At 53.3% G+C, this 24373-nt stretch overlaps 6 protein-coding genes across 6 annotated transcripts; 2 read left to right on the top strand and 4 right to left on the bottom strand.

Annotated features, from left to right (window-relative positions):
• Positions 1-2436: 2436 nt before the first annotated feature.
• Positions 2437-3081, bottom strand: J4E93_003785 (uncharacterized protein; the record flags this gene model as incomplete). Its single annotated transcript, XM_049341715.1, has 3 exons — positions 2437-2502; positions 2558-2788; positions 2848-3081. The coding sequence occupies 3 exons, from the start codon at positions 3079-3081 to the stop codon at positions 2437-2439; spliced, it is 531 nt and encodes a 176-aa protein (XP_049201220.1).
• Positions 3082-4465: 1384 nt separating this feature from the next.
• J4E93_003784 (uncharacterized protein) lies at positions 4466-5482 on the bottom strand (the record flags this gene model as incomplete). The annotated part of the gene is made up of 1 exon (XM_049341714.1): positions 4466-5482. One exon carries the CDS (start codon positions 5480-5482, stop codon positions 4466-4468), a length of 1017 nt encoding a protein of 338 aa, XP_049201219.1.
• A 738-nt stretch (positions 5483-6220) lies between these two features.
• J4E93_003783 (uncharacterized protein) lies at positions 6221-8087 on the bottom strand (the record flags this gene model as incomplete). The annotated part of the gene is made up of 2 exons (XM_049341713.1): positions 6221-7773; positions 7826-8087. The coding sequence occupies 2 exons, from the start codon at positions 8085-8087 to the stop codon at positions 6221-6223; spliced, it is 1815 nt and encodes a 604-aa protein (XP_049201218.1).
• Positions 8088-10707: 2620 nt separating this feature from the next.
• Positions 10708-12355, top strand: J4E93_003782 (uncharacterized protein; the record flags this gene model as incomplete). Its single annotated transcript, XM_049341712.1, has 3 exons — positions 10708-10877; positions 11397-11706; positions 11771-12355. 3 exons carry the CDS (start codon positions 10708-10710, stop codon positions 12353-12355), a joined length of 1065 nt encoding a protein of 354 aa, XP_049201217.1.
• Positions 12356-12590: 235 nt separating this feature from the next.
• J4E93_003781 (uncharacterized protein) lies at positions 12591-16554 on the bottom strand (the record flags this gene model as incomplete). Its single annotated transcript, XM_049341711.1, has 2 exons — positions 12591-14602; positions 14649-16554. The coding sequence occupies 2 exons, from the start codon at positions 16552-16554 to the stop codon at positions 12591-12593; spliced, it is 3918 nt and encodes a 1305-aa protein (XP_049201216.1).
• An 831-nt stretch (positions 16555-17385) lies between these two features.
• Positions 17386-22869, top strand: J4E93_003780 (uncharacterized protein; the record flags this gene model as incomplete). The annotated part of the gene is made up of 1 exon (XM_049341710.1): positions 17386-22869. One exon carries the CDS (start codon positions 17386-17388, stop codon positions 22867-22869), a length of 5484 nt encoding a protein of 1827 aa, XP_049201215.1.
• Positions 22870-24373: the final 1504 nt, after the last annotated feature.

The following is a 24373-nucleotide window of genomic DNA, read 5'->3' as shown; positions in this document are numbered from 1 at the left end:
TTTGTGGAGAGCTGGAATGCTGCTTGTCGGCGGCACCGCACGTATGAGACGTTTGAGCTGTTGGCGAAACGCATAAAAGGTGCTGCGACTGGACTGTTTGTGGTGCAGGCTGCGAGTGTGGTTGGTGGTGAGGGAGTGCCGAGCTGGGTTCTTCAGCTCGAATGGCCCACACCTTTTCTCTTTACCTCACGACTCAGCACTACAACCACTCGTCCGGTACTTACAGGCAACAGATGGATTAGTTAACATGCACTATCTAAACCAATCTTGGCAATACCGCGTTTCCGTACAACGATGTCCTAAACGGTACCGCGCGGACTGGGCCGCTCCTTCGTGGCAACTTGCCAGATTGATCGCCTTATCCGTCTGAACATAACCGGGTAACCTGACCTCGGCACACAAACGGGTCAGGTTTTGTAGCAGCCATTCGATTCGAGGAATGCGATGCCGAGCCAAACACTTCGCCGAGGTCGTTTCGCTTCTGGTGGTAGTTGAGGCTGCGCTATGGTGAGCGTGAACATGCATAAGCGATGGCGATCTCCTGCTTTCGGCGTATCGCAAGGTTGACAGCGACGGGAATAGTACACTGTAGTACACAGCGAGACTGAGGCTGGTTGCTGATCTGATATGGTTTGAGGATCGGAAATGATTAAGACAGACCAAGTATGTGTTACCATCATTCGTGGGTTCAGGCTACAACGTGGGGTGCCGTTATCCATGAAGACGCGGTAAATAGACTATCTCTGTTCCTGTGCCAATTGATATAGATAGCGATCTTCGAGTATGAAGGCTGGCTGGCATATGTCTTCGATGTGAAGGTTTTAATTTTCTCACTTAATGGTGATACCTTGACTATGGCATCCGCGAGATGCAGTGACTTGATCGTGACAGTGTGAGATTTTATCTGAAACATGATGTATATATGTCCTCGTATTAGATAGTACTCGAAATGTTGTCCGCTACAGCACGTTGAACTTGCGTTTTCTTATTACGGTGGAATGTTGATGCAGAGCAGGGCAACAAAACGCGGTCAGGTAACTCTATATAGTAATCTCAATGTAGGTGTATTTCCCAAACACCTTATATTCGCTGTAATGCAGCAGTAGGATTGCGTTCTCTTGTATCTACAAGAGTATGTTGTTGTCTAAGTTGTTAATGTCGCAAAGGTTATAAGTAGCTTCTTTTGCTCGGCGTCATCGCAGAACTATAGAGTAAGGTACATAGCAACTAAGATATAGGATCGTATACATATGTGAGTTAAAGGTGTTGTCCGCTACACCTCTACTCCAAATTTTATGCCGCTGCGGTGGGTTTGCCGCACTGTTTCTGCCTCGCTTTCAATCAGAAGTTAGTAAACCTAAAAGTTGCGCATTCCTATATCACGCAACTAGAACATTGTTAATCCTTCCTTCTTTGTCGTCTTACGTTCTAGTAGCTGAGCTACACGCAATCCTTACTTCACGTATCGTCTTTGCAATCTGTCTTGATGGTGCTTGAGGTATTTTCTCGTGCCGAGAAGGTTCTCGAAAGTTCACGCTATGCAAACACGTCCTTTTCTCAACAGCTCCTGTAATGCAATGAGTTGGTACTTTATTTCTGTCGACTATGACTCCCTAGTCTTCAACTTTTAGCAAATTAGCAAAGTAATTCTTGATCTATGCTTGCAAAACACATACATGCCGCTAATCATCGTAAAATCCTCGACATCCCCATGCATTTGCATGCATTCTTGACTGTTTCTCAGCCTAGTCCTACAACAAGATCTTGGTCATTACTACCTGACGGCATGAGTTGATGATCTCTTCTGGTTCTCAATATCTTCGAACGGAGTCCGTCAGAAAGCGAGGAGTTGCATGATCTCAAAATTGGAGCTTACTTCTAGTACATCTTTCATCGTGTGTATCAATAGAGAACACTTACAATTACTAGGAAACCCTAGCGAGGGCTCTTATACATTCCTGGACGGTTAGCCTACTGCAGTGTGTGCGATTTGATGTCTTAGTTAATATCTACTCTATCTACTAGTACTGCGATCACATAGAGCGAGAAACAACATACCTATAACTCTTGTGATACATGACTATTCCATTCGCTAAGGCACTTCTTGAATAAGAGAGGTCGCACTTATCAAACTCTTATTTATGGTTTCTATACTTCTGTCACCATGGCATGCTATTTCGTAGCTATCTAAGTCCTATCTTGTTTTCTAGAAGTTATAGAATTGTTGTCAAGTGCTTCCTCATATGGAAGCTCCAAGTTTTGAGGCACAGGTTATCAAAGTAAAAAAGTGAATTCGAACTATGTACAGGCGAGTTCCGCAAATTGATGTGTACAGTATGAGAAAGGTAAGAAGGTAACTACGTAGCACTCTTGTGGTCCATATCCATCCATCCCGGGGTCATTCGTAAAGATGACTTTATGATTCTATAGAATCGTCTATGCGCAGTAAAGGTCGGAGGTGGAGCTGTCGAACTTGCAGTTGGAGGGAGACTGAATGGCAAGCTAGTTGGAATTAGCATACTGATATGTGAGCAAACATGTCATGGCTGTGACTTACGTTGATGTAGCCACCGTCACCGCGGCTGTAGAAGGAGTTGTCGGGGCCGGACATGAGGAAGCAGTCGTAGTCGGTGTTGAGGACACCAGACTTGAAGCGGACAGAAGAGAGCTCGCGCATCTGGTTGGGCTTGGTGACGTCGTAGGCCTTGTTGTAGCAGACGGCAGCCTCGCCGGGGCGGGCGCGCTTGATCATCTCGGCGACAGTGGCCTGGGTGAAAGCCTCACGGGCCTGAGTAGTGAGAAAATTAGTCTGAGAACTGGATATGATTTATAGGGGTTGTAACTTACAGCGTTCCAGTCAATGGCATCCTTAGCGATGTTGAGGGCAGCAGTGCCGGAAACACCGACAATACCAGAGACAACACCTCCGATGATGGCGATGGAGACGGGGTCGACAACGCGCTTGTCGAGCTCAGGAACAGCGGGAGCAGTCCAGTTGGTCTTGTGGGGGTGAGGGTGAGGCCAGGTAGGGACGGCAGCGGCGGCGCCAGCAAGGAGAGCGGTAGCGAGTTGGAACTTCATTTTGAAAGAAGGGTGGTTGGTGATTCAGCGAGTGAAATCGGGTGGAGTGTAAGAGGCTGTTGTAGTGATGATTGAAGACTTGATGATCGTGATGAGGATATTGAGGAGCACTTCTCAACCTCTTATATATCCAAAGTCTGGCGCTGATCACCACCCAAGGGGCATATACAGATATCTTATTCGGGCCATTCTCGTTGCTATCTCTCTAAAGCCTCATGTTTCTGACACCGCCCGGTGGATTGTTTTCATGTACTCCTTGGCTCCAAGCGTGAGGATACATGCGATGGAGTGTGGCCAAGGAAAGGGATCGTCCGTGTGCCTTGCAGGTATGGCGTGAAAACGAGCCATTCGGTGCGATTCCTGAACACGACATCATCAGAGCCTCAATACTCGTCTCCGCTTGTTCGGCGGCACTCATGAGGCTTGCCCGGTTCTAAGCGTGAAGACGCACGCATGAGGCTGATTAGTGAGGTACCTAGGTAGCTTGGCTAAGGATATTGCCGTTGCGCAGGCAGACATATTCAACCTTGGAAGGATCGTATGTGATGCGAGTCCCTGTAGGGAACCAGTTTCAGAATGCGTTCCTTGCCTATATTGTTTCCCGGAAGCTCATCAACACGTTCTCATCGTTCAGGCGCACCGTGGTGTCTGTTCACTGGAGATAGATTACTTAGCAGCCGTTTCCCGTGCCGCAGTGACCGCTTAGATTCCCGATCGCGATCCGTGGGAGCTGGGACGTCGTACCCCAGAGGACAGGTTACGCGGTTAACTTACTCAAGCAAGCCGTGGATTGCGCACTGAAGGTTCTTGGCATAAGCTTACGGAGGATGCCGAATGCCCGTGACTAACTATTCCTGGTTAGGATCAGCTCCGAAAATTGAGCCGCATTCCATCTTCGAAGATCGTTATACTGAAGCATCATGCTACTGCAGAGGTATGCCAGCCTTCGTACCGGCTTCAAGCCGACTAAGCGCTCAAAATCCTTTTGGATGTTTGTTAGCATAGTTGTTATCGTTCTTAGCACGATCCGTATGATTATCACAATCACAAGAAACACGCCGTTCATCCTGAAACGACCATGATCTTCTCTTGGCCTACTTCCTAGCCATGTTAGCGCGTTTGTTTGGAGATGCTATCGCGAATTCACGTGTTAAAGAAGTCAGCCTGACCAGATATCTCCGCATGTTTTCTCTTCAGATAGATTAAGCTACGTAGACCCAAGCCGGCAAATCGTATTAAGTTTCACCGGTGACCTGGTCGCTGTCAACTTGATACAAGACGATGACGTAGTACCCAAGACCCTGTGCTATAATCGAGCAACCATTGGTCTGAGAGCTCACACGTGGTTGCCTCTGACAGACCGACGGTAACCATCCACACGTTATCACTCAGACCACTCTCTCCGCATCTTCTCGAACCCCTTTGTAAGCCCCTGTCCTCCTGTACCCACAGGAATCTCACCTACCTCAAGCCTCCTCGAGAGTTCCATTCGCTGCGCAGCTTCAAGATTAGTATCAAGGATGTCTGTACCTTCTGCGGCATCTTGCCATTGTTTCAGCGTAACACTACGAGGATCATTCCGGCTCTGCTCAACAAGAGCTTTGACTTGATCAAGCTGCATGATGAAGTGCTTCAGAGTTTTGATGGCAACGTCGTTCATGGCGACTTCGGCTTGGTACTTTGCATCCTGCTGGCGCTTCTTGAAGAGTTCAGCATGGAAGCGATCATCGAGTTGGGGCCTGGGCAATGTATGCATCTGTTCTTTTCGAGATATTGCTGATTGCGAAGCGTGACAGCCTGTATCTCGCGATGGTGGTGCACCAGAGCCTGATCTTCGCCTTACCTTCTCGGCTTCTGCATTTGGTTTCCCGATGTGGGCAGCGAGCGCGACGTAGTCTACATGCGGCACGCTTCCAACCCATTTCGCGGGTGGAACACCCTCCCCGCAGGGAAGGCGCGCTGCGAGGTCAAGATATTGCACGCTTCTGGGCAAGTTGACTCGCGACCAATGTTTCTCGCAGTACTCCACGCGTGCCTCGTTGTTGGAACGCGGGTCGTTTTTCGGCCACCCCACTCGTGGCCAAAGCTTCTCACGCAGGTCCCTTACCGCCGTAAGGTTCAAGTTCGGGACGGGTTGTGGCCGATGCGCTTGCCGGTACCGCTTCTCCTTGTAGTTTGCCAGCGCTATCATGTTCAAGTAGGGAACTTCTTTCGGCCACTTCTCTTTGTGATGAGGCTTTTGATAAATGGCGCGCAACTTGCCAGGAGATTTCTCGAATAGCTGATCCCAATCTGCCGGTGTGACAGAGTCTCGGTCCGCAGTGTGTTGGCGTCTTAGAACGCGAGACTGCCTCCAGAGTTGACTGACGCCGAGTTTCCACGCACGGACTCTGCGCCGCATTATCAGTATCTTGAGGTCATGTGCGCGTTGGGCCTTCCGTTTTGCGACCGAAACTTTGATGCGATGCAGGCGGTTCCTATGTTGCTGTAACCGGGTGGGCCATCTTGAGACAATGCTATTGAGCCGGTGTTGTAGGAGGAGATGCTTGAAGCTGACGCGATTCCAGCGCGTGTAGTGTTCGGAGCCACAGCCCATGCTTGAGTACTCGGTTGTATTGATGATAGCGGGACTTGGCTGACTACCTAGGTAGTGTTGCCGACAGTTGAAAGGGGCTTGGAAGAGTGCGACGAGTGGGTGGTGTAGAGCGTGAGGGTGATAATGCGGTGGAGGAAATCATAAGTATATACTAGATGGATCTGGTTAGCCAGGCCGCAGAAGTCGCAAGTGAAAAAACTTGCCATAGATAAACGACTGTCGCTCTCCCCAATACCAGAGTGTTCTGCATCGCCCATCGCGAATTCAGTGAAGGTGGTGGCAGTACATGTAAGCGACGTGCTTCTGATAAAGAAAAGGTAAGAAGATGCTTCCTAGATATGTCCACTGAGCGCGAAACCCTCCCTACCATTGCCAGAGCAGTCGTTGAATGACGTCATGTATCAGGCAAAATAGTCACTCTGTAGAAAGTGGGAGATGAAATGATGCTGATGATAGAAAGCAATGCGTGTACTACCGCGGTTCTTATTTACTAGCCCTTTCCATTCTCCTGCAATAGAAAGAGGTGATCTATGTATACTCAACCTACTGCCACGAGCTGCTCAGGCTCGCGCTCGCTTGGCATTTGGGTACGGTGTAGCTTCTGTTCGGGTCGCTCTCCCATGTCACTGTTCCGCCACTGCTGATCTTCACGAACTTGTATTGAATCGATGAACCGGCCGCGAATGGGATTGTGATGGTCCAGACGGGGTTGCTAGAAGTGTAGCTGTTTGCCGAAAGGGTGAGACCGTTAGCTGGCGTCCAGTTGCCTAGCTGCGCAGTGTTACCGGTGATCTTAATGGTGTCACCAGGAACGGTGGTGATGCGGTGTGTGAAAGAGACAGAGACAGCTGTCGGGCATGCGGTCGACGTAGCAGTGGCAGTCTTTGTGGTAAGGGTGGTACCAGTGGTGGGCGTAGCGGAGCCAGCAGTGAGGACGATGGGCTCACCATTGCTGACGGTTACACAAATCCTGCCGCTGCCGTCGGCAGTCACCGCGGCGCCGTTTCCGTAGACGTTTGTCCATTTTCCGTTGGCCTTTTGGGTGTTGAAGCAATGCTGCTGGTTGGAGGTGCTTCCAGCATTCGTAGTAAGAACGATAAGGTTACCGCCTGCACGGCTCCAGGCGTAGGCGTTGTCCGCTACATACAAGTGAACATGGTCATCAGCGGCAAGACCTCCTGCAGACTTCCTCGCGGCGCTCAACTTCTTGATGGCCTGGTAGAGGTTCGCATTGGTGTTAAAGCCACTTCGCCATAGGTCCTCTCGGTTGGCTGGGTCGTCACCGCCGGCGTAACCTTGTTCGGTACCGTAGTAGAGAATGGGAATTCCTCGTGCAAGGATAACGTAAGCCAGGGCGTTCTTGAGCAGAGTCTGGTCGTTCTTCACGTTGAGCCAGCGCTTGTTGTCGTGGTTGTCCAAGAAGGTACCAAGAGCAGATGGGTCGGGGAAGGTGTTGCTGACGGTGTTCATCATGTCTACGAGCGCCTGAGATGAGCCCTTCTGTTGGTAGAAGTTGTTCATGGGGTAGTAGACCGCGTAGTTCAGAAGACCAGGCATGAGCTTAGCATACTCGGCAAGGTAAGTAGGGTTGCCATCGAACACTTCGCCGATGCTGTAAACTCCCGTCGCAGAAGAGAACCCGGGCCAGAAGTCTTTCTCAACGTGCTTGACGGTATCGATGCGAACGCCATCGAAGTTGTACTCCTTGACGAGCCAAGAAACCCAAGTGTTCATGACGCTGCGGATCTCGGACGATTGAGTGTTGAGGTCAGGGAGACCAGCAATCTGGCACTGCTCGACGCTGCCTTGGTTGCTGTAGTTGATGTCGCAAGCGGAGTGGTATGAAGAAGCTTGGTTCAGCGGCGAAGGGCGGTTGTTCGTGATCGCACCTGGTCCCATGTGGTTGGCAACGACATCAACCATGACATAGACGCCCTTTAGAGGATTAGTGGATGTATATTTTGATGTTGCCTGATTTAGTCGTACCTTTGCATGAGCGGTGCTAACTAGACTCTTCAGGTCGGCAGCAGTGCCGTAGTTTGAGTTGATGGCATATAGGTCCTCAGCCCAGTAGCCATGGTATCCAGCAGCCTTGTCTACGATTGTTGTTAATACACATACACTCCAATGTTGACGAGCAAATCGTACTTGAAACGACCGGAGTGATCCAAATGGCATCGAATCCTAGGCCCTTGATGTAGTCGATCTTGGACTCAAGTCCCTTGAAAGTTCCGCCACAGTAGTTGCCGAGGTTGCTGCATGATGCGCCTCCAGTGTCGCTGCTGCTGCGAGCAACACGGTCGGTGAGAACGAAGTAGATGCTACGAGACTTCCAGGCGCTCGTGTCGGCCGCTGAAACGAGAGAAGTGAAGCCCAAGAGAGCAGTAGTGATGAGGTTGGAGAACAACATCTTGATCAGCTCAATGCTTTTCTGAGCGGATGCTTGAAGTTGCGGGGCTGTGATGCTTTCGTTCTGGATGAGGTCGGCCGCTGGATTTATAGACGTGCCTCGCGTGGGTGTCACAAGGCCACCCAATGTCCCTCAGCCTACCCCACAAAGTTGCCTTAATCCCGAGTAAGGCTTACAGGACCTCGTGGAGGACTTCTGCGCCTCTTCGCGGTAGTCGAAGATACTAAGAAGCCGAAGTATGGTTAGAAGCCGCACAGAGAACGATGGTGATGCTCCGGACCGTCATGAACCCACTGAAAGAAGTGTACCTGGGCGATCATTGTACTCTTGGCGATCTCTCGGACCGAGTTCGAGGCGTCCAGTGTGCCTCGTGGACGTTTGAAACATATCGGTGGGGTACAGAAAACGGTCAAAGGCCCCGATCAGGAAGCTGCGGAATACTAGACCTCCGACTTTGCCATGGACGCAGTAGTATTGGCCGCTGCACTTCCCTGGCGTATTGGCTCTAGGGCAGACTAGAGGTTGTGAAGGCTCAGGGGAAATGAGAGAAGTCGCAGGGTTGAAATGAGAGTGGCGGCGTAAGCGAGCTGATGTGCCTCGGGATTGCGGCTTAGCGCTGCCATCACGATCCGCCCTCCCCGCATTCCGGTACTTTAGCACCGTCCAAGTCAATTAAGGTGCGGGCCGGACAGCGTTCTGAGGTCTTCTGACCGTTCTGCATATGCGTCAGCGCGTCCTCTGCTTGCTGACGCGCATTGTTCCCGACAGCGACCCAATGAACGGGAAGCCGCTTTCACGACCACAACTAAGACGGCAAGCCTCCGAAGGGCGCTAGATGCTTTCGTTAGGGCATGTACAGATGGCGGACGGTCTCCGACTTCTAGTCGACGGGCTAGAAGAGAAAACCCGGGTTTGGGGATTTCCACGAATCCACGTGTCGAAAGGAGATTTTTCAGAGTCTGGAGCCGACCACAGCCGACATGACGGGAGGCGTTTCCGGGGTGCATCATTTTGACGACAGCGCAAATATCGATATCGCATCAGGAGCCTTGGGGAGTGCAAACACCGAACTTTGACATGCCGAGGCGCTGCCTTGCGAGCCGACATCAATCCAATGGAAGCAAAGGATGCTTGACATGCATGTGGAAGATCACGATAACCGCGGGTAGGAAAAAAGATATCCTCGTCGTGAAGTGATCATCGCAATCCCTGATGGTGTGCCAATGACCCAAGCGCAGTTCTCTCGACGATGGCACCCCTCATAGTCGAGACGCATACGACTAGACGTGAAGTTGCTTCAAAGCGTGTCGTCTTGCTTCTTTGTCTGCTCTCTACCTAGGTAGTTGGCGCTCGGGACCTACGGCACCATTGTCGCAGCGCTTCAGAAAAGCGACGTCAGTAGTGGCTGCTGAGACATAGCCATGTCGCATCAAGATACCTGTAAAGTGGCCTCACGATCTGGCTGGGTCACGTTCAGCGTTCTGCTCTACTGGACAATGTCTTTGTTGTCGGAGACATGAAGGTAATTCGACAAAGCCATTCGTTCCGACGATTGTCCCCTTTGTGGACCAAGCTGTATAACATGCACGATCCTGAGTCTGTCGCGTGCGTTGTTTTCAATGTCACATCATCACCGACAGTGACCAAATTGAACAATCGCCCGTATCTCAAAGTTTCCCTCACGCTTCATGGCCTATGCGCACCGCACGAGGGCTGGAGCTCGCCACACTGGCTACAATCTGCGCGGTATCCCGATACCGGCACCAGCGGCACCACATCCAAGACAAGTAGTCAAGAATACTGTAGCTAGACGAATTCGGAACGAATGGCTTATCACGCGGCAAAACAGGAGAAGCAGAGGCTTGGGGCGGGATGGTAACACCTGTTTTCGCCTGAGCGGTTTGCAAGCGCTATTGCATCTGCCAAGGTTCCTTCAGTGGATCATCTCACACAACAGTACACAAGGTAGCACGACTGTTTTCCCTTGTCGTCCTGTTGCCGCTATTCAAGCGCAACTAGCACAGGGCTTGACGCTGGGTAAAAGCGATACTTTGAAGAAAAAGAAAGACGAAGAACAATCAAAAGATCTAGAAGACTGCCCCGCTTGCGCAGTCAAGGCTCTAGCGCAATTTTATTGGGGTAATCAAAATCTTAATGCTGCTGGCTATCCTAAGCCACTGCGCTTTAACCATGCACTGCTAGATGCGGTGCACGATGTAGACGACGTATTGCGTATGTTTACACCTGGAGCGGGTACCGGTGACGCGCAACAAGATCCAGAGGAAATGCAAACGTGATTACTGACGGCATGCCTTGAGTCTGTTGATCACACGTAAGGTGCCCGAAAGATACTAGACCAGCTTGTGCTAACAAACGTAGTATCGCAGTTAATACCGAATGGAGAACTCGCCATGAAGCACTCTTCATTCTTCAGCTCGATATGAACCGAACTTGTGCATGCGGTGCTGTACGGACGTTGACTCCGGGTACCAATGTTGACGGTATCGGGTTCAACAACGTCGCCATTCTCCCTCCGGGTACCAGAGATAGCATCACAGATGCCATGCATCGACACTTCACGCCATCACCTTTGGGCAATCTCCCTTGCGGTACCTGTAACATGCTACAGCCGTTCACCGAATCTATACACATCGAAGGGTCGCCCGAGTACCTCCGCATCAAGCTCAGTATTGTCGACCAAGGTATGAAGAACAACAACCCTGTAGTCCTCGAGGAATATCTGGATCTTGCTCAGTACCAAGCCGTCGGCGGTATTCCACCGTCGCTCAAGTATCGACTAAGTAGCGTGCTTTCTCACTTAGGGGAGAGTCTGGATTGGGGGCATTGGGTAGCGAGTGCACGTGGTCCAGATCACGTCTTTTACATCAACGATGGTGCAGTTAGACTTCAAGACGCACCCTCGCGGTTGAGAGCTAATCCGCAAATGGGGGCGCAAGCTGTTGTTTTGATGTACAGACGAGTACATACTAGGTAAAGTCTAGATGATAGCTGTATTCGGGAAGATCAGAAAGTCGGCAGGTCGAATTTCTCTACTCCTCATGTTCTGTGAGCTTTGTTGGTATCGTAATAATAGTAATGTCTCTTAACTCCGCCGTCCGGAACTGACTCGCTTTTTTTTCACCATAAACCAATGCCTCGTGGTGAAAAGCCCCACCCCTCCTTCCTCAAACGATATCTCTGCCACGTGCCTGCGTCATAGCGCACTGTTGTAGGCAGCCGTGAGCGCCAAGCCCAGACTTCTCGTTTGCTCTTACCTTGAGATCCCCACCTCCCTCACCACAGCTCCAGGAAGATCTTCAGTCTTTCCAAGCTCTACACTTCGACTTCTTTCGAGCCCAAGTTGACCGCAACCATGGCGACTGCATTCCACCTCTTCTCCGACCTGCCCGCGGAACTGCGCGTGCGTATCTGGCACATCGCCCTCGAGGACGACTACGACGATCTCAATGGCCGAAACCGCATCATCGAGCTCCATAGCTACAGCCCAAAATTGAAGGCAATCGCCGTCACAGTGTCTCGTCGCTACCCAACACTTTTCGAAGTCAACCGCGAAGCGCGATGTGAGGCTGCCAAAGCCGGTGGCGGAGAGTGGGTCACTGTAAGTGATTGCGCAACGTCGATGACTTGAGCTTCCATATACTGACACATTTCTGCTTAATTAGGTGAAGGCTCATTGCCAAAGCAGATATGAGAGTAAGCACGAGACCAGCTTCAGCATGTACATGAACCTCTCACAGGATGTCCTCTTCCTCTCCTCCCGATTCCTCGTCGACGATAACGACCGCAGAAGACTAGGCACCAGCATCCCGGCATGCCTAGAGGAGAAGAAATTATATTCCTTGATTAATTTACTGCCCTCTGGCGTCATCAAGAAGATTGCGTACCTCATGCTAACGACGGACCCTATTCATGGACTTCCTTCGGTACACTACAAGGGCAAACTCCTTGAGCTGTTCACTGCTCTCAAGCGTATTCATTTCCAGGCTCACCCTCGTTCTCGTGATCTTCCTCGAATCAGTGAATCAGTCCTACAACACGTCTTGAAGGTCTTCGACGCAGAACCACCACAGGTGTCCTACCACGATATGTACGAAGTCCCTGAGCGGAGCACTCTGATTTGGCTCTCGGTGTCTGGCATGTTAGATGTGGAGTATGACGGCATTCGCAAGGTCGAGTGGGGATTCAGGAAGGACCTATGGGTTCCCAGGGCGAAGAACGGATCGGGTACTCTGCAAAAGATTGTTTAGGGAGTGCGGAAGATGGACATATCTTTTACGCGAAATGTATCAGGCTGCGGCTACATGGCGGAACTTAGATGGGACAATGGCGTCGCCCGACCTGTCGGAGCAAGAGAGTCAGATGAACGAAGCAGATAGCAGCACCACCAAGGAGCCCAACGTATGTAACACATCAAAAAGCAGTCAACAAAGGATAACAATGAATTCTCGTTACCCCAACCACAACTCCTGCTATGCGTTACCCCTACACACCCTGCACCTTCCGATAACTCGGCGGCTTGAGCGTCCTCCTCAACAACTTAACCGCATAAGGCGGCACGAGACTAATCGCCGCAATAACCGCAAACTTCCACCAAAACGCCACACTGCCCACGTACTCGAGATCAAAATACTCCGTCAAAAACGGCACAGAGCCAAAGTAAATCGCCGCCGTACCCACAATACTAGCAATCATAATCCAATGCCATGTCGTAACCTCCATAGCCACCATGACAAGCTCGTTAACGATAAGCACGGAGAAACTGACGCTGACCATTTTAAGGAATGTGGGGTCAGGTGCAGCGGGCGGTGTCGTAGACGTGCCCACGCCGATGAGGAGTTGCGAGAGACCTTGTATGATGGAGCCCTGGTAAACAGAAACCGCGACCCAGATGAAGAAAGATTTGTAACTCAGACTACGTCCTGTTTTGAGTTCGGCGTACAATTCCGGGTAGAGGTTTGCTACGCTCTCATCGACATCGCGATCGAGCACGAGAGAGAACACAGGCATCATGGTGTAAATCGTGCTGTAGCCGACGAGCAAGAAGTCTTTGTACAAAGCGTTGGGCTCAAAGCTGCTGGCGATGGAGAAGACGGTTTGGCAGATGCTGATGATGAGACCGCGGTGGATGACGAATTGGCTTAGTTTGGCTGAGCGCTTGTAGCTGTTGCGGCCATGCCAGACGAGCAGTTTGACGAGGTAGCAGAATTGCTCGATGGAGAAGTCGGCTGCGAGAGAGGCCTGACGGCCTTCTTTCCCTACAATGCCTACGCCTACGTCTGCGGCTTGGATCATGGAGACGTCGTTGCCACCGTCGCCGATGCAGCATACGCGTTTCTTTGTAAACTCGCGGATGAGGCGTGCGACGTCGGCTTTTTGGGTGGGCGAGCACCGACAGGCTACTACGGTGGGGAGTTGCACGGCGACGGTGATGAATTCTTGGCGGAAGTGTTGGAGGAATAGCGCGAGGGATTCGCCGTCGATGAGGAGACAGGCGTCTAGTTTTCCGCGGAGGAAGTCGAGGGAAGAGGAGGCGAGGTCTTTGCGCTTTAGCTTGGCGATGGTGTGGACATATTGGCCGCGGGCTACAAGTTTGGACGAGACGGCTACACAGCGGGCTGTTTCTACTTTGTCGCCCGTCAACATCCAAATCTTGATACCGGCGTTGCGGAGGAGTTCGAGGGAGGGCTTGACGTCTTTTTGGAGTTTGTCTTCGACACCGGTGACACCGAGAAGCTCTAAATCGTTCTCTAGATACTCCTTTACGACGTTGGCGACGGCAGCATCGCGGTTGTTGAGGGCAAGCGAGGCCTGAGCATGCTTGGTGGAGAAATCTTGGTAGATCTGTGCGGAGAGCTTCTTGCGGCCGACGACCAGTGTTCGGAGACCTTCACGAGCCATATTGGCTGTCTCTTCGTCGAGCCAGTCGTTGGCGGCAACAATGGAGGTCATGACAGTGTCGGCACCCTTCTGATAGAACCAGATCTCGCCACCATCATCAGTGGGTGATGATGCTGGACCTTGGTAGAACTTCACAACGATACCCATACGCTTGCCTTCTGATGTGAACGGGAAGACATTCAAGATGCGCACTTTGACTACAGTATTCCCGCTGTCGCATGACAGGAGGGTCATGGATTCGCGGTCGCGAGACAGGAGCTTCAAGCCGACAGCCTCAGTCCATCTGACGATAGCAATCTCATCGGGAGAGGAGGCTTGGTAAGTAGTCACTGTCTCCCCGTTCTCTTCTTCCGTGGTCGGCGTTACGTTATGGCAGAGGGCTAGGGCTAGTACAACATCACGGACCCGAGATCCAATCTCTCGGCGGGTACGAGTGGCCGAGGTGAGAGGTGCAGTGTATGCAGAAGAAGGCGTGACCAGCGCTGGGGCTTCTCCGGCGGGTGGCGTAAAGCATTGGTGAACGTATGAGGATACTTCGTCCATGGCCTCGTTTGCGTAGGAGACTGTGCCGACGTGTATCTTTTTCATGACCATCTCTGCGTACTGTTAGTCGGGTCAAAACTAGGTTGTCGATGATCATACCATTCTGTGTTAGAGTACCCGTCTTGTCGCTCAACAGGTACTCAATGCGACCCAGGTCTTCTGGAATTGTGCTAGTCCGAACAATAGTGCCTTTGATGCTTTCGTCATGCTGTATGAACCACGCGTAGACCGACTTGCCCATATCGAGATTGACACGCAGACCTACTGGAACAATAGTGGAAAACAGAATGAGAAATCTCAGCATTGACGCCCACCATTGCCGGCCTTCGATGACCTGGAATCGTGCGAGTGCCACTAGAATGAAAGAGAGCGAGAGGGTGAAGATACATAGCCACTTGGTCAGAGAATTGATCTCTAATTCAAGCAGACCAGTCTTGGATCTTGAAGGCGATGTAGAAAGTGCTTGACGAGTTTGTGGGCCGGTGTATACAACCACAGCTAGTAGACTGCAGCTTGATGCAACGACAGTATTCGCCCAGATGGTGTTGTCGATGCTCAAGGGTGCCGACTGCACTTCTGTTGGGGATGCCGTTTCTTCATTATCATGAGGGTCATAATGTCGCTGCGTTTTGGGTGGCAGTTCAACGGTTCCGTAGAACTCATTGACCTTCTTGTCCGGTTTGCCAGCGACAACGCGGAGCCGGGTGTACTCGCCAACGTCCAAGTTTTGTGTAAGTGGCGAAGTCAAGCGCAGCTTCCAATCTGTTTCTCCGTCTAACTGATCCGTTCGGATGAAGGCTTCTCCGGAGGTTCCAGAAGCTGTGGCACTGTCAACCTTGGCCGTGTCGCCGGAGTCCATGCCATCAATAAGCGCAGCTGATGAACTTTGCGCCTTGAAGTCATCTTCAATGGGTGCTGCATTTTCACTGGAGTAGCTCTTGAGGAGCACCATGTCGGCAGGCACTCGCTGGTCCTTGCCGAGTTTCACGACGTCTCCAACTCTGAGGCTCCGAGAGGGTTTCACAACTTCCCAGTAAGTGCATGTCGCCAAGCCCTTGCCTGAAAGTCGCTGCTCCTCGTCATCAATGTCTGCCAAGCGACCCTCGTCCTTGGGCTGCTTCCTCAGGCGCTTCTTCCTCTGCGAGTTCTTTCCGGGCGCGACGCCGTTCCCGAGGCTGTTCTCCTCAAACTTCAGAACGGTGTAACCTTCCGAGTTTGCTTCTGCGTCTCTCCGCCGTCGAGCGATGTCGTCCGTTGCCTCTTTACTCAGTGTTATCGTTAGGACAAAAGCCAGCGGCGCGATGTATGTTGACAGGTAGCCGATTCGGAGGACGGGTATGACTTGCGATAGGGCGACGAGTAGAAAGTACATGTTGATGAAGAAGGAGAACTCATTGTAGAGGGTGCGTGGGAGGAAACTCCACGGGGTGTATTTGGCATTCGACACGGCGTTCGCGGGGAATCTCGAGGTTTGGAGCTGGCCGACAGAAATGGTGCGCTGGGTGGTCGGATCGTGCTCCTCGTCGGCATCCGACTCTCCGGCGTCGTCGCCTAACTGTATGGGGGCGTTGTTCTGGCGTGAGAGGAAGCTGGGCAGGCGCATGTTGGAGCCCAGGCGGGAAAGAGCGCTCGGTGGTGGCTGCCGTCTTCTCCGTGGTGTGTGCTGTTCAGGCAAGAGCGGCGAGTCGTCATCGCCCGACTGGCCATAACTGCCAGCAGAGTCTCTCTTGGACCCTTCATCGTCGTCCAGCAGCCCTCTTAGGTCATCCTCTTCCGGCTCTTCCTTCTTTTTGCTTGCGCGCAGTCTGCCGACTCTGAGATTCCGCAGCGGTATCCTCGCGCCCAGCTCATGGTATGGCCGTCGTTGTTCCTTGGACTGGCGACGTGGTGGTGTAGCGGCGGAATGGGAACGAGAGGCCAGAGGGTCCAGCTCCTCTAGGTCGAGTTCTAGGTCCGAGTCCTCGTCTGGCGCGTTCGGCTGGTGGTACTGGTGGGGAGCGGCCATGGCTCATGGGCGGGCGAAGGGGGTGCTGGCTAGTTCCGCCTCATGTGCGACGGGCTGGGTGTGGTTATGGCTACGAGGGTTGCCTTCGGGGGTCCGCGGCGTTTCGGGGGTGTCTGAATGGGCTGGCTGGGCGACTGGATGTTTTGTTTCGGCGACCGAGCGCTGTTTGGGCCGTGTCAATGGTATATGACGTATGCCCGAAGATTTTAGGTGGTGCAAATTGAAAGGCGGTATGTGAATAGTAGAGTCCATGTGTCTCGACGTCGCGTCACTCTGGGCTGTGTGGCGCAGGCGCGGGTGTGGCTCGAGGACAGGGTTGCCGCGGCGGGCCGTTTCAATGTCCAACCTTGGGCGCAGGAACAGCTGGCCAGATCGCTTTCCCACCCATCCTGCCACATTACCTGCGATGCGACCAGGGATCGCCTCGGATATTTGATTCTCGCTGCCTTCCTGGACGAAGATCGCGTCTTTCGCAGTTGTGCGACACGCAGAGCCCATGCTCTTCTGCTTCTCTAGAGGTACGTAGCCATGTTCGCGGTCTCTGACGTAGAAAGGGATGACGATTACGCCTCTTGCTGTTCGCGTTCAAGTCACCGTTGCGACTTCCTTTCACACCGAGTCATATGCACTTGCGTTTACACAAACTCCTCTCTCCTGCATGATTCTCCTCGGTTCGCATATTTTGTCCCACGAGGCGTCTACCGTGGCATGTCAGACCTCGCTTCACCACCCCGACCGAGGCCCAACCTTCTGGCCACCGACCCCCAATTACCGTGCTGACTGCCTGTGCAGTACTTGTAGATACCCTTTGAATTACCTAATTATCCCATAATGGACGAAGACGGCCCCAACTTTTCCTACGCCTACGGTGGCGCGCCTCCCACCCCCTCCACAGCCTCGAATGCATCATGGAATCCCGCGTTGCGCAACGAGAAGGAAGCGATTGCACCACCTAGCGCGAAACCCACGAATCAGTTCGCCCAAACCAAACCAGAGTCGTCGGAGGAAGACGACGAGGAAGAGGATGACAGTGAGGAAGCGGATGAGGAGGAGGACGATGATGAAGAATCAGAAGAAGAGAGCGAGGACGAAGAGACTCCTTCAAGGCCTGCAGTAGCTGCACCAATCGCATCGGTACCTGCAACCAAGCCCGCGCCCGAAGAAGCAGAGACCGACGAGCCTACTGCGCGCGACGACACAATACAAGCGCCACCAAGCGCAGAAGCACCTCAACATCTCGAGCCCCTGGAGGGTGGAGCAGATGGTGTCGACGATGAAGACCTAGTAAGTGCCACGCAGGCACTCAACATTACCGAATCACAAGCGACACAAGCAAAAGCTGAATCAAGCGAAGAGGAAGACTCTGACTCCGAGGAAGAGAGCGAAGACTCGCGACCTGCAGCGCAGATACAACGGGAGGAAAGCTCAGAAGAAAGTTCAGAAGAAGAGGCGGAGCCCGCACAGCATCCCGAGGAGAACTACGAACATCAGGGAGAGACTACAGCTCTGGAGGATGCTATGACAGATAGTGTCAAAGTGCCTTTGGTAGCAGACACAGAGGCAGATGAGTGGGGCGCTTCCGGCGACGACCCCTTTGATCTTGGTGGGAAACCACAAGAACCTCCTCTGGAGACACCCGTGGCGGAGGCTGTTGGGACGACCGTCGGAGACGACACTATTGGGAATACCACAGTAGGCGGAAACACCGGAGCCGACATCGATTGGGGCAATTCGGAAGAACAGGAAGACTTTTTTGGTTTGGGCGCGAGCCAGCAGATTGAACCTGCGCAGGCGGTAGACCAAAGTCCTGGCGCACATGTGGTACAGGCCGACACAAAAGCTCCCGAAAAGAGCGAGTGGGATCTGGATCTTGACCTGGACGACGACTTCTTGCCCGACCAAGAAGAAGCACCCGTCATTGAGTTGAGCGACGACGAAGGCTTCCTCGATGATGAAGCGCCAGCACCCGCACAGCAACCCACGCAAGCCGCTCCTTCAGGAACTGCAAGCCGATATGCTCCTCAAACTCCTGCAGTCGCACCCGCACCTGCCCCGGCAGCGAACCCATATGCCCCTCAGTCGCAGCCCACGGTGGCACCAGCTTATGATGGCTTTGGACGGAATATGGCTTTCCAACAGCAACAGCAGCAGCAACCACCTCGACCACCAATGGCGAGTTCAGCGCAAAGCTTCGTAGACAAGTCCAAAGGAGGTTATGCCTCGCCATATGATCTGCCGGAAGATATCGTAACTACCCGAAAGCGACCAGCTCCTCTAACAACAGTGTCTGCTGTACAGCCAACTCCACCACCCCCGCGAACTAGCAGCATGTCTTCGAACGCGGGGCCTCCACGGCCGCCTATGTCGTCGAGCATGTCAGTGGCTAGTCTTTCTCCGCCCTCATCAGGCCACTCCATGCGGTCTCAGATGACCGGCATGCCACCACCGACTGCGCCTCCAAAACCCGCGGTCACAGCGAAGTCACCATCGAGCGACTTCTTCGCCGAGCTGCCCGTTACCTCCAAGCCTCGCCCGTCTGGACGCTACACCCCGCAACCGAATATGCCTGTTCAGCCTCCAGTCAGCCATCCTCCCCCGCAACTTCCACCAAAGGAGCGCACCGCTTCAACGTCGTCCTTACGGAATGAGTTCATCCCAGATGCTGCCAAAGTCGCTACTCCTCCTCCTTTCAGGCAACCAGAACAGTTGGCCATGTTCCCAACCCAACCATCGGTACCTGCACGAACCAATAGTCTTCCCGTCCCTCAGCCAGTACAAGCGCCTCCTGCTACGAGCAGATACTCTCCTGCTCCACCTCCGTCGGGACCAGCTGCCAACTCACGGTACTCTCCTGCACCCCCAAGCGCACCAGCGAACCCGCGCTACTCGCCTGCGCCCCCGTCGCAGGGACAGCCTCATGCTCGTTATCAGTCCGAGCCGCATAACAACTTGACACGGACTCCTTCGCAGCCTTTCGCGCCCCGTACTTCCAGCCCGCTAGCCTTCCATAGCATGCCTCATCAGCAGGAGCAAGCCCCGGAGAACAATGCGCAATTCCCTCCAAACCATCAGGTCACGCAATCGGCTGATGGAATGCCCCGTCCACCATTCAGAAGCCCACTGGGTGAGGTTAGCGAGATTGAAGAGCAAGAGCCAATCCTGAGTTCGAGGCCACCTACTGGACGATCAGAGACGCCACCCCTAAGGAGTACACCTTCGTCAGCAGTCGGCTCACCGCGGAAGACTGATGGTTACGCACCAAGATACCAGCCAGCCCAGCCAGCCGTCCCACAACGCTCTCACTCACAGTCTCCAACAGCGACTATGAAGCAGTCTGCATACAGTATGATGCCTTCCTCGACAGTCTACGGCGGCCGTTCTAGTACTTCAAGCTCGGTCAACGTCATTCCCCATCGTCGACAGGCGTCAGTAAACTACGACTTCATTGTCCCCGAAGACGAGCGCTCGGCAGACCCACTCGAAAGATGGAAGGGTCATCCTGTGTTCACATGGGGCCTAGGGGGTAATGTTGTGACGAGCTTCCCTAAGCAGATTCCTCGGTACGGAGGTGGCGGATCTGCGCCGATGATGAAGAGTAACCCTGGTGAGATCCGCATCCAGAGTGTCAAGGAGGTTCTCCCTCTGCCAGAAGACGTTGCCAAGTTCCCTGGTCCCCTCAAGGCCAAGGGTAAGAAGAAGGACGTGTCAGCATGGCTTGGCCGCAAGATCGAAGCACTTGACAACCAGTCTAAAGAGCCAGGACTCGAACACACGATGAGCGAAGACGAGCTGAAGCGTGTGGATGATCGCATCCTCCTCTGGAAACTCATGCAGGCACTAGTCGATAATGATGGCAAATTGGAGGGTACTCCTGCAGAAGCCGCTGTCAAGAAGCTGCTACTACCTCCAGGTGACGAGACATCCGACGAAGCTGGTTCATACTCCACAGCAGCGGACATCGTCGGACGTTCAAGATCCAACACCTCCAACCTCCAGGCGGAGCCTATCGATCCCCGTGCTGTTGAAGATTTGCAGGGAATGCTCGTAAAGGGTGATCGCGAGAAGGCTGTCTGGCATGCTGTCGATCAGCGATTATGGGGCCATGCGATGCTGCTATCTTCTACTCTCAGCAAGGACATATGGAAGCAGGTTGTCCAAGAATTCGTTCGGAAAGAAGTCAAGAAGGCCGGACGCAACAACCAGGCGCTGGCTGTATTGTACGAAGTCTTTGCTGGTAACCACGAGGACTGTATTGATGAACTGGTACCTGCTTCGGCTCGTGCCGGATTCCAGATGGTGAGCGCTGATGGTGTTGGCGCAACCCAGAACGCACTCCAGGGTCTAGACAAGTGGCGCGAGACAGTTGCGCTGATTCTAAACAACCGCAGCGAAGGTGACGCATCGGCTCTACTTTCGCTTGGAAGGCTTTTGGCTCAATACGGTCGCATCGAAGCTGCACATGTTTGTTTCATCATCGCGCGTTCGGTTCTGAAAGTCAGTGGAGTCGATGACCCGCAGGCTGATCTTGTTCTGATCAGTGCTGATCATCGTCTCAACCCTCTGGAAATGGGTGTCGAGATGGAGCCAATATTGTTGACCGAAGTGTACGAATTCGCGCTATCGCTGTCATCCCCGAGCGGATCGTATGTCATTCCTCATTTGCAAAACTACAAACTTGCACACGCGTATCAACTCGCCGAGAATGGGTACCGGACCGACGCACAAGCATACTGCGATGCCATCGCAGCCGCAATGAAGGCTACAACTCAAGTCTCGCTATACTACAACGCTGCTTTCATCGCTAGTCTTGACGATTTGAGCAAGCGACTGTCGCAGTCTCCGAAGGATGGATCGTCATCGTGGATCTCGAAGCCTAGCATGGACAAGGTTGGAAGCTCGCTTCTATCAAAGTTCAACAGCTTCATTGCAGGAGACGACGAGGACAACACAGCCAACAAGTCTGGTGGGCCGGACGGACCTTTCGCTAAGATCGCTGGCAATAGCCCATCCCTCACGCCCTCACAGTCGAGCACGGATCTTTATGGCGCAATGTCTGGCTATGGCGCTCCTACGCAACCACCTGTCCCCGGCAACTCAAGGTATGCACCATCGAACACGTACGCGCCAAGGTCATCTTCAGAGCAGCAACGATCTCGTTATGAGCCTCAAGGTCGACCATCGATGGAATCGAACGACAGCTTCGGCGTACGAGCAGTATCTGACACCTACACGCCTATGACACCCACGTCAAACGTGTACAGCCCGACTTCAAATCAACTGAGCCCACCGAGTGCACGCACGGCAGCCAAGGCACAGTCGTACTCACCCCTTCGTCCAGAGTACAGCCCAGCTCAACCATCTTTCGGTAGTCCTTATATGCCCACACCACCTGCCGGAGAGCCTTCCCTGGCTCCTGCATTTGGTGGCTATCAGCCTCAAGCGAATTCAGATGAGCCAACAGCAAACGAGCTCACCTACGATCGATACGGACCTTCGTCATCTACCTTTGAGCCTCCTGCGTACCAGCCATACAATCCGGACGAGGATGACAAGGAAGAAGACAAGCAAATATCAAAGAAGAAGTCTTTCATGGATCTTGACGACGATGACGACCTCGCTGCCCGCGCCTCGGCCTTGAAGATTAGTGGAGGCAGCAGCTCTAAATCAGATGCAGACAAGAAGGCAGACGAGGCATTCCGCAAAGCCGCCGAAGCAGATGCCCAACGCGACAAGGAAGCCGCAGCAGCAAAGAAGGGAGGATGGCTGTCTGGGTGGTTTAAGAAAGATCCCAACGCCGGTCCCGGTCCCATCAAGGCCAAGCTGGGAGAAGAGAGCAGTTTCTACTACGACACAGATCTTGGCAAGTGGGTAAACAAGAAGGGCGGCGCGGCAGACACGGGTAAGCCCGCTGCAACACCACCACCTCCACGTGCTGGACCTCCCGGCGGCGGAGCTCGAAGTGCCTCAGGTAGCGCCGCACCCACACCGCCTATGGGTCCTCCCGGCGCAGGTGCACTGCGTCCACCTACCTCCAACCCCCGCTCGTCGTCGCTGCCACCGCCAATGGGTGTCGCAGGCTCCCGCGCATCTACACCTGGCATCCCAGAATCCGACGAAGAGGGTTTCGCTGGACCCAAGCCACCTACGCTCGCCAGACCCAGCTTCGGTGCTGCCTCCGGACCGCCATCGCGACCGGGCACTGGGATGAGCAATGCTAGTAGTATTGACGATTTGCTCGGCGCACCTCAGGCAAGGAAGGGCCCGGCGGGTAAGAAGAAGAAGGGTGGACGTTATGTCGATGTCATGGCCAAGTAAAAACGTTACGGGAAACGATCAAGATATGGAAAACGGAGATAGATGACCGTTATCAGGATGCACATGTCAGGGATGAACAGCATGGTTGTCATGAAGGATTCGGGCGCGGCATACAGGTGTTCCTGCATTAGAAGGAGTAAATGCATTAGTCTCGCATCCCGAGGCCATGTCTCGGGAAACACAATTGTACTATTATATATCATCATGTTGTTTTCCCACATCCTATCTTCGCACACCACCAACTCAGTATCGCAATCGTGATAAACGTGTCGTGTGTCCCACCCCGGGGGGCGGCCCCAGCATGTCCACTTTCCTCCCTCCACAAAAGATACGAAGAACGGCCTTTTGCTCGGAGCTGTTGCTGGCTGGGGTCCCACTAGAGGGGGCCGATTGGGCTGGCGGTGGTCGACCCCACAAGAACGGCAAACACACCCGATTACGGAGATGACGCATTGTCCCGGCTAGTTGATCGGTGACATGCGCTTTCGCGTGGTCGGTATCGCCAGGGTCTGGCTCGCGATTGTTACACGCGCTGCGCGCAATGGCTATCGGGCAGGGTGTTCAAAGGAGTCTTATCGTTGAGCTTACTTGATGTGTGCTGTGGTGTATGTTGTTGGGTGGGTAGTTTCTCGGTGCCATATCAGCACAGCTCAGCACAGCCCTGGAGACGCCTATCTTTCTGGCGCGCGCTCCGACTCCGACTCGTGCTGTGGAGCGAACGATTGCAGCGTCGCATTCGCAGCTTCCCAGCTCCCAAGACCGCTAGGATTAGTATTAGTCAGTCTAGCCCTTTGGGTGGGCTTGAGCCAGCTGCGGGGATTTCGGCGGCGCTCGCGTGGTCATCTTTTTATCTTGGGTTTTCGTGTTCCCTTATCCTGTTGACTGGTGATATAGCCCTGCTGCCGCGCTGTTATCGCGGTATTTGTTTTGTTCTTATACTGGACGGTTCCGAGGTTAAGACATTGCGACACGAGGTTTCTAGGTCGTCGCATTTCCATCGCAGCGCTAGGATTCGAAGTGCAGTAAGAGTTGGTTTTCTGAATCGATCGCGGATACCGGTACAACGAGGCAACCATGGCGAAGAGCGTTTCCGTCACCGAAGGCGGAGCAGGAGGAGGACAAGATGCCACACGAAGACGGGCTTCGATCAACGACCCGGGCGCCGACGCTGCCCTGGCGAAGATGGGCTACCAATCTGAACTACCACGGAATCTGAGCATGCTGAGCGTCCTCGGCATGTCGTTTGCCATCATGGCCGTTCCATTCGGTCTCTCGACAACACTCTACATTACGCTTACGGACGGGCAATCGGTGACTGTGCTCTACGGCTGGATCCTCGTCTCCCTCATCTCACTCTGCATCGCCGCGTCCCTCGCTGAGATCTGCGCTGTTTATCCCACAGCCGGCGGTGTGTACTACTGGTCCGCCATGCTCTCCACTCGCGAATGGGCGCCCATCGCGTCGTGGGTAACGGGCTGGTTGACGTTAGTTGGCAACTGGACGG

The sequence above is a fragment of the Alternaria ventricosa genome (assembly GCF_023758065.1).
Source record: "Alternaria ventricosa strain BMP 2768 chromosome Unknown scaffold_5, whole genome shotgun sequence".
Taxonomy (NCBI): Eukaryota; Fungi; Ascomycota; class Dothideomycetes; order Pleosporales; family Pleosporaceae; genus Alternaria; species Alternaria ventricosa.
This window is presented reverse-complemented; position numbering and strand designations above follow the sequence as displayed.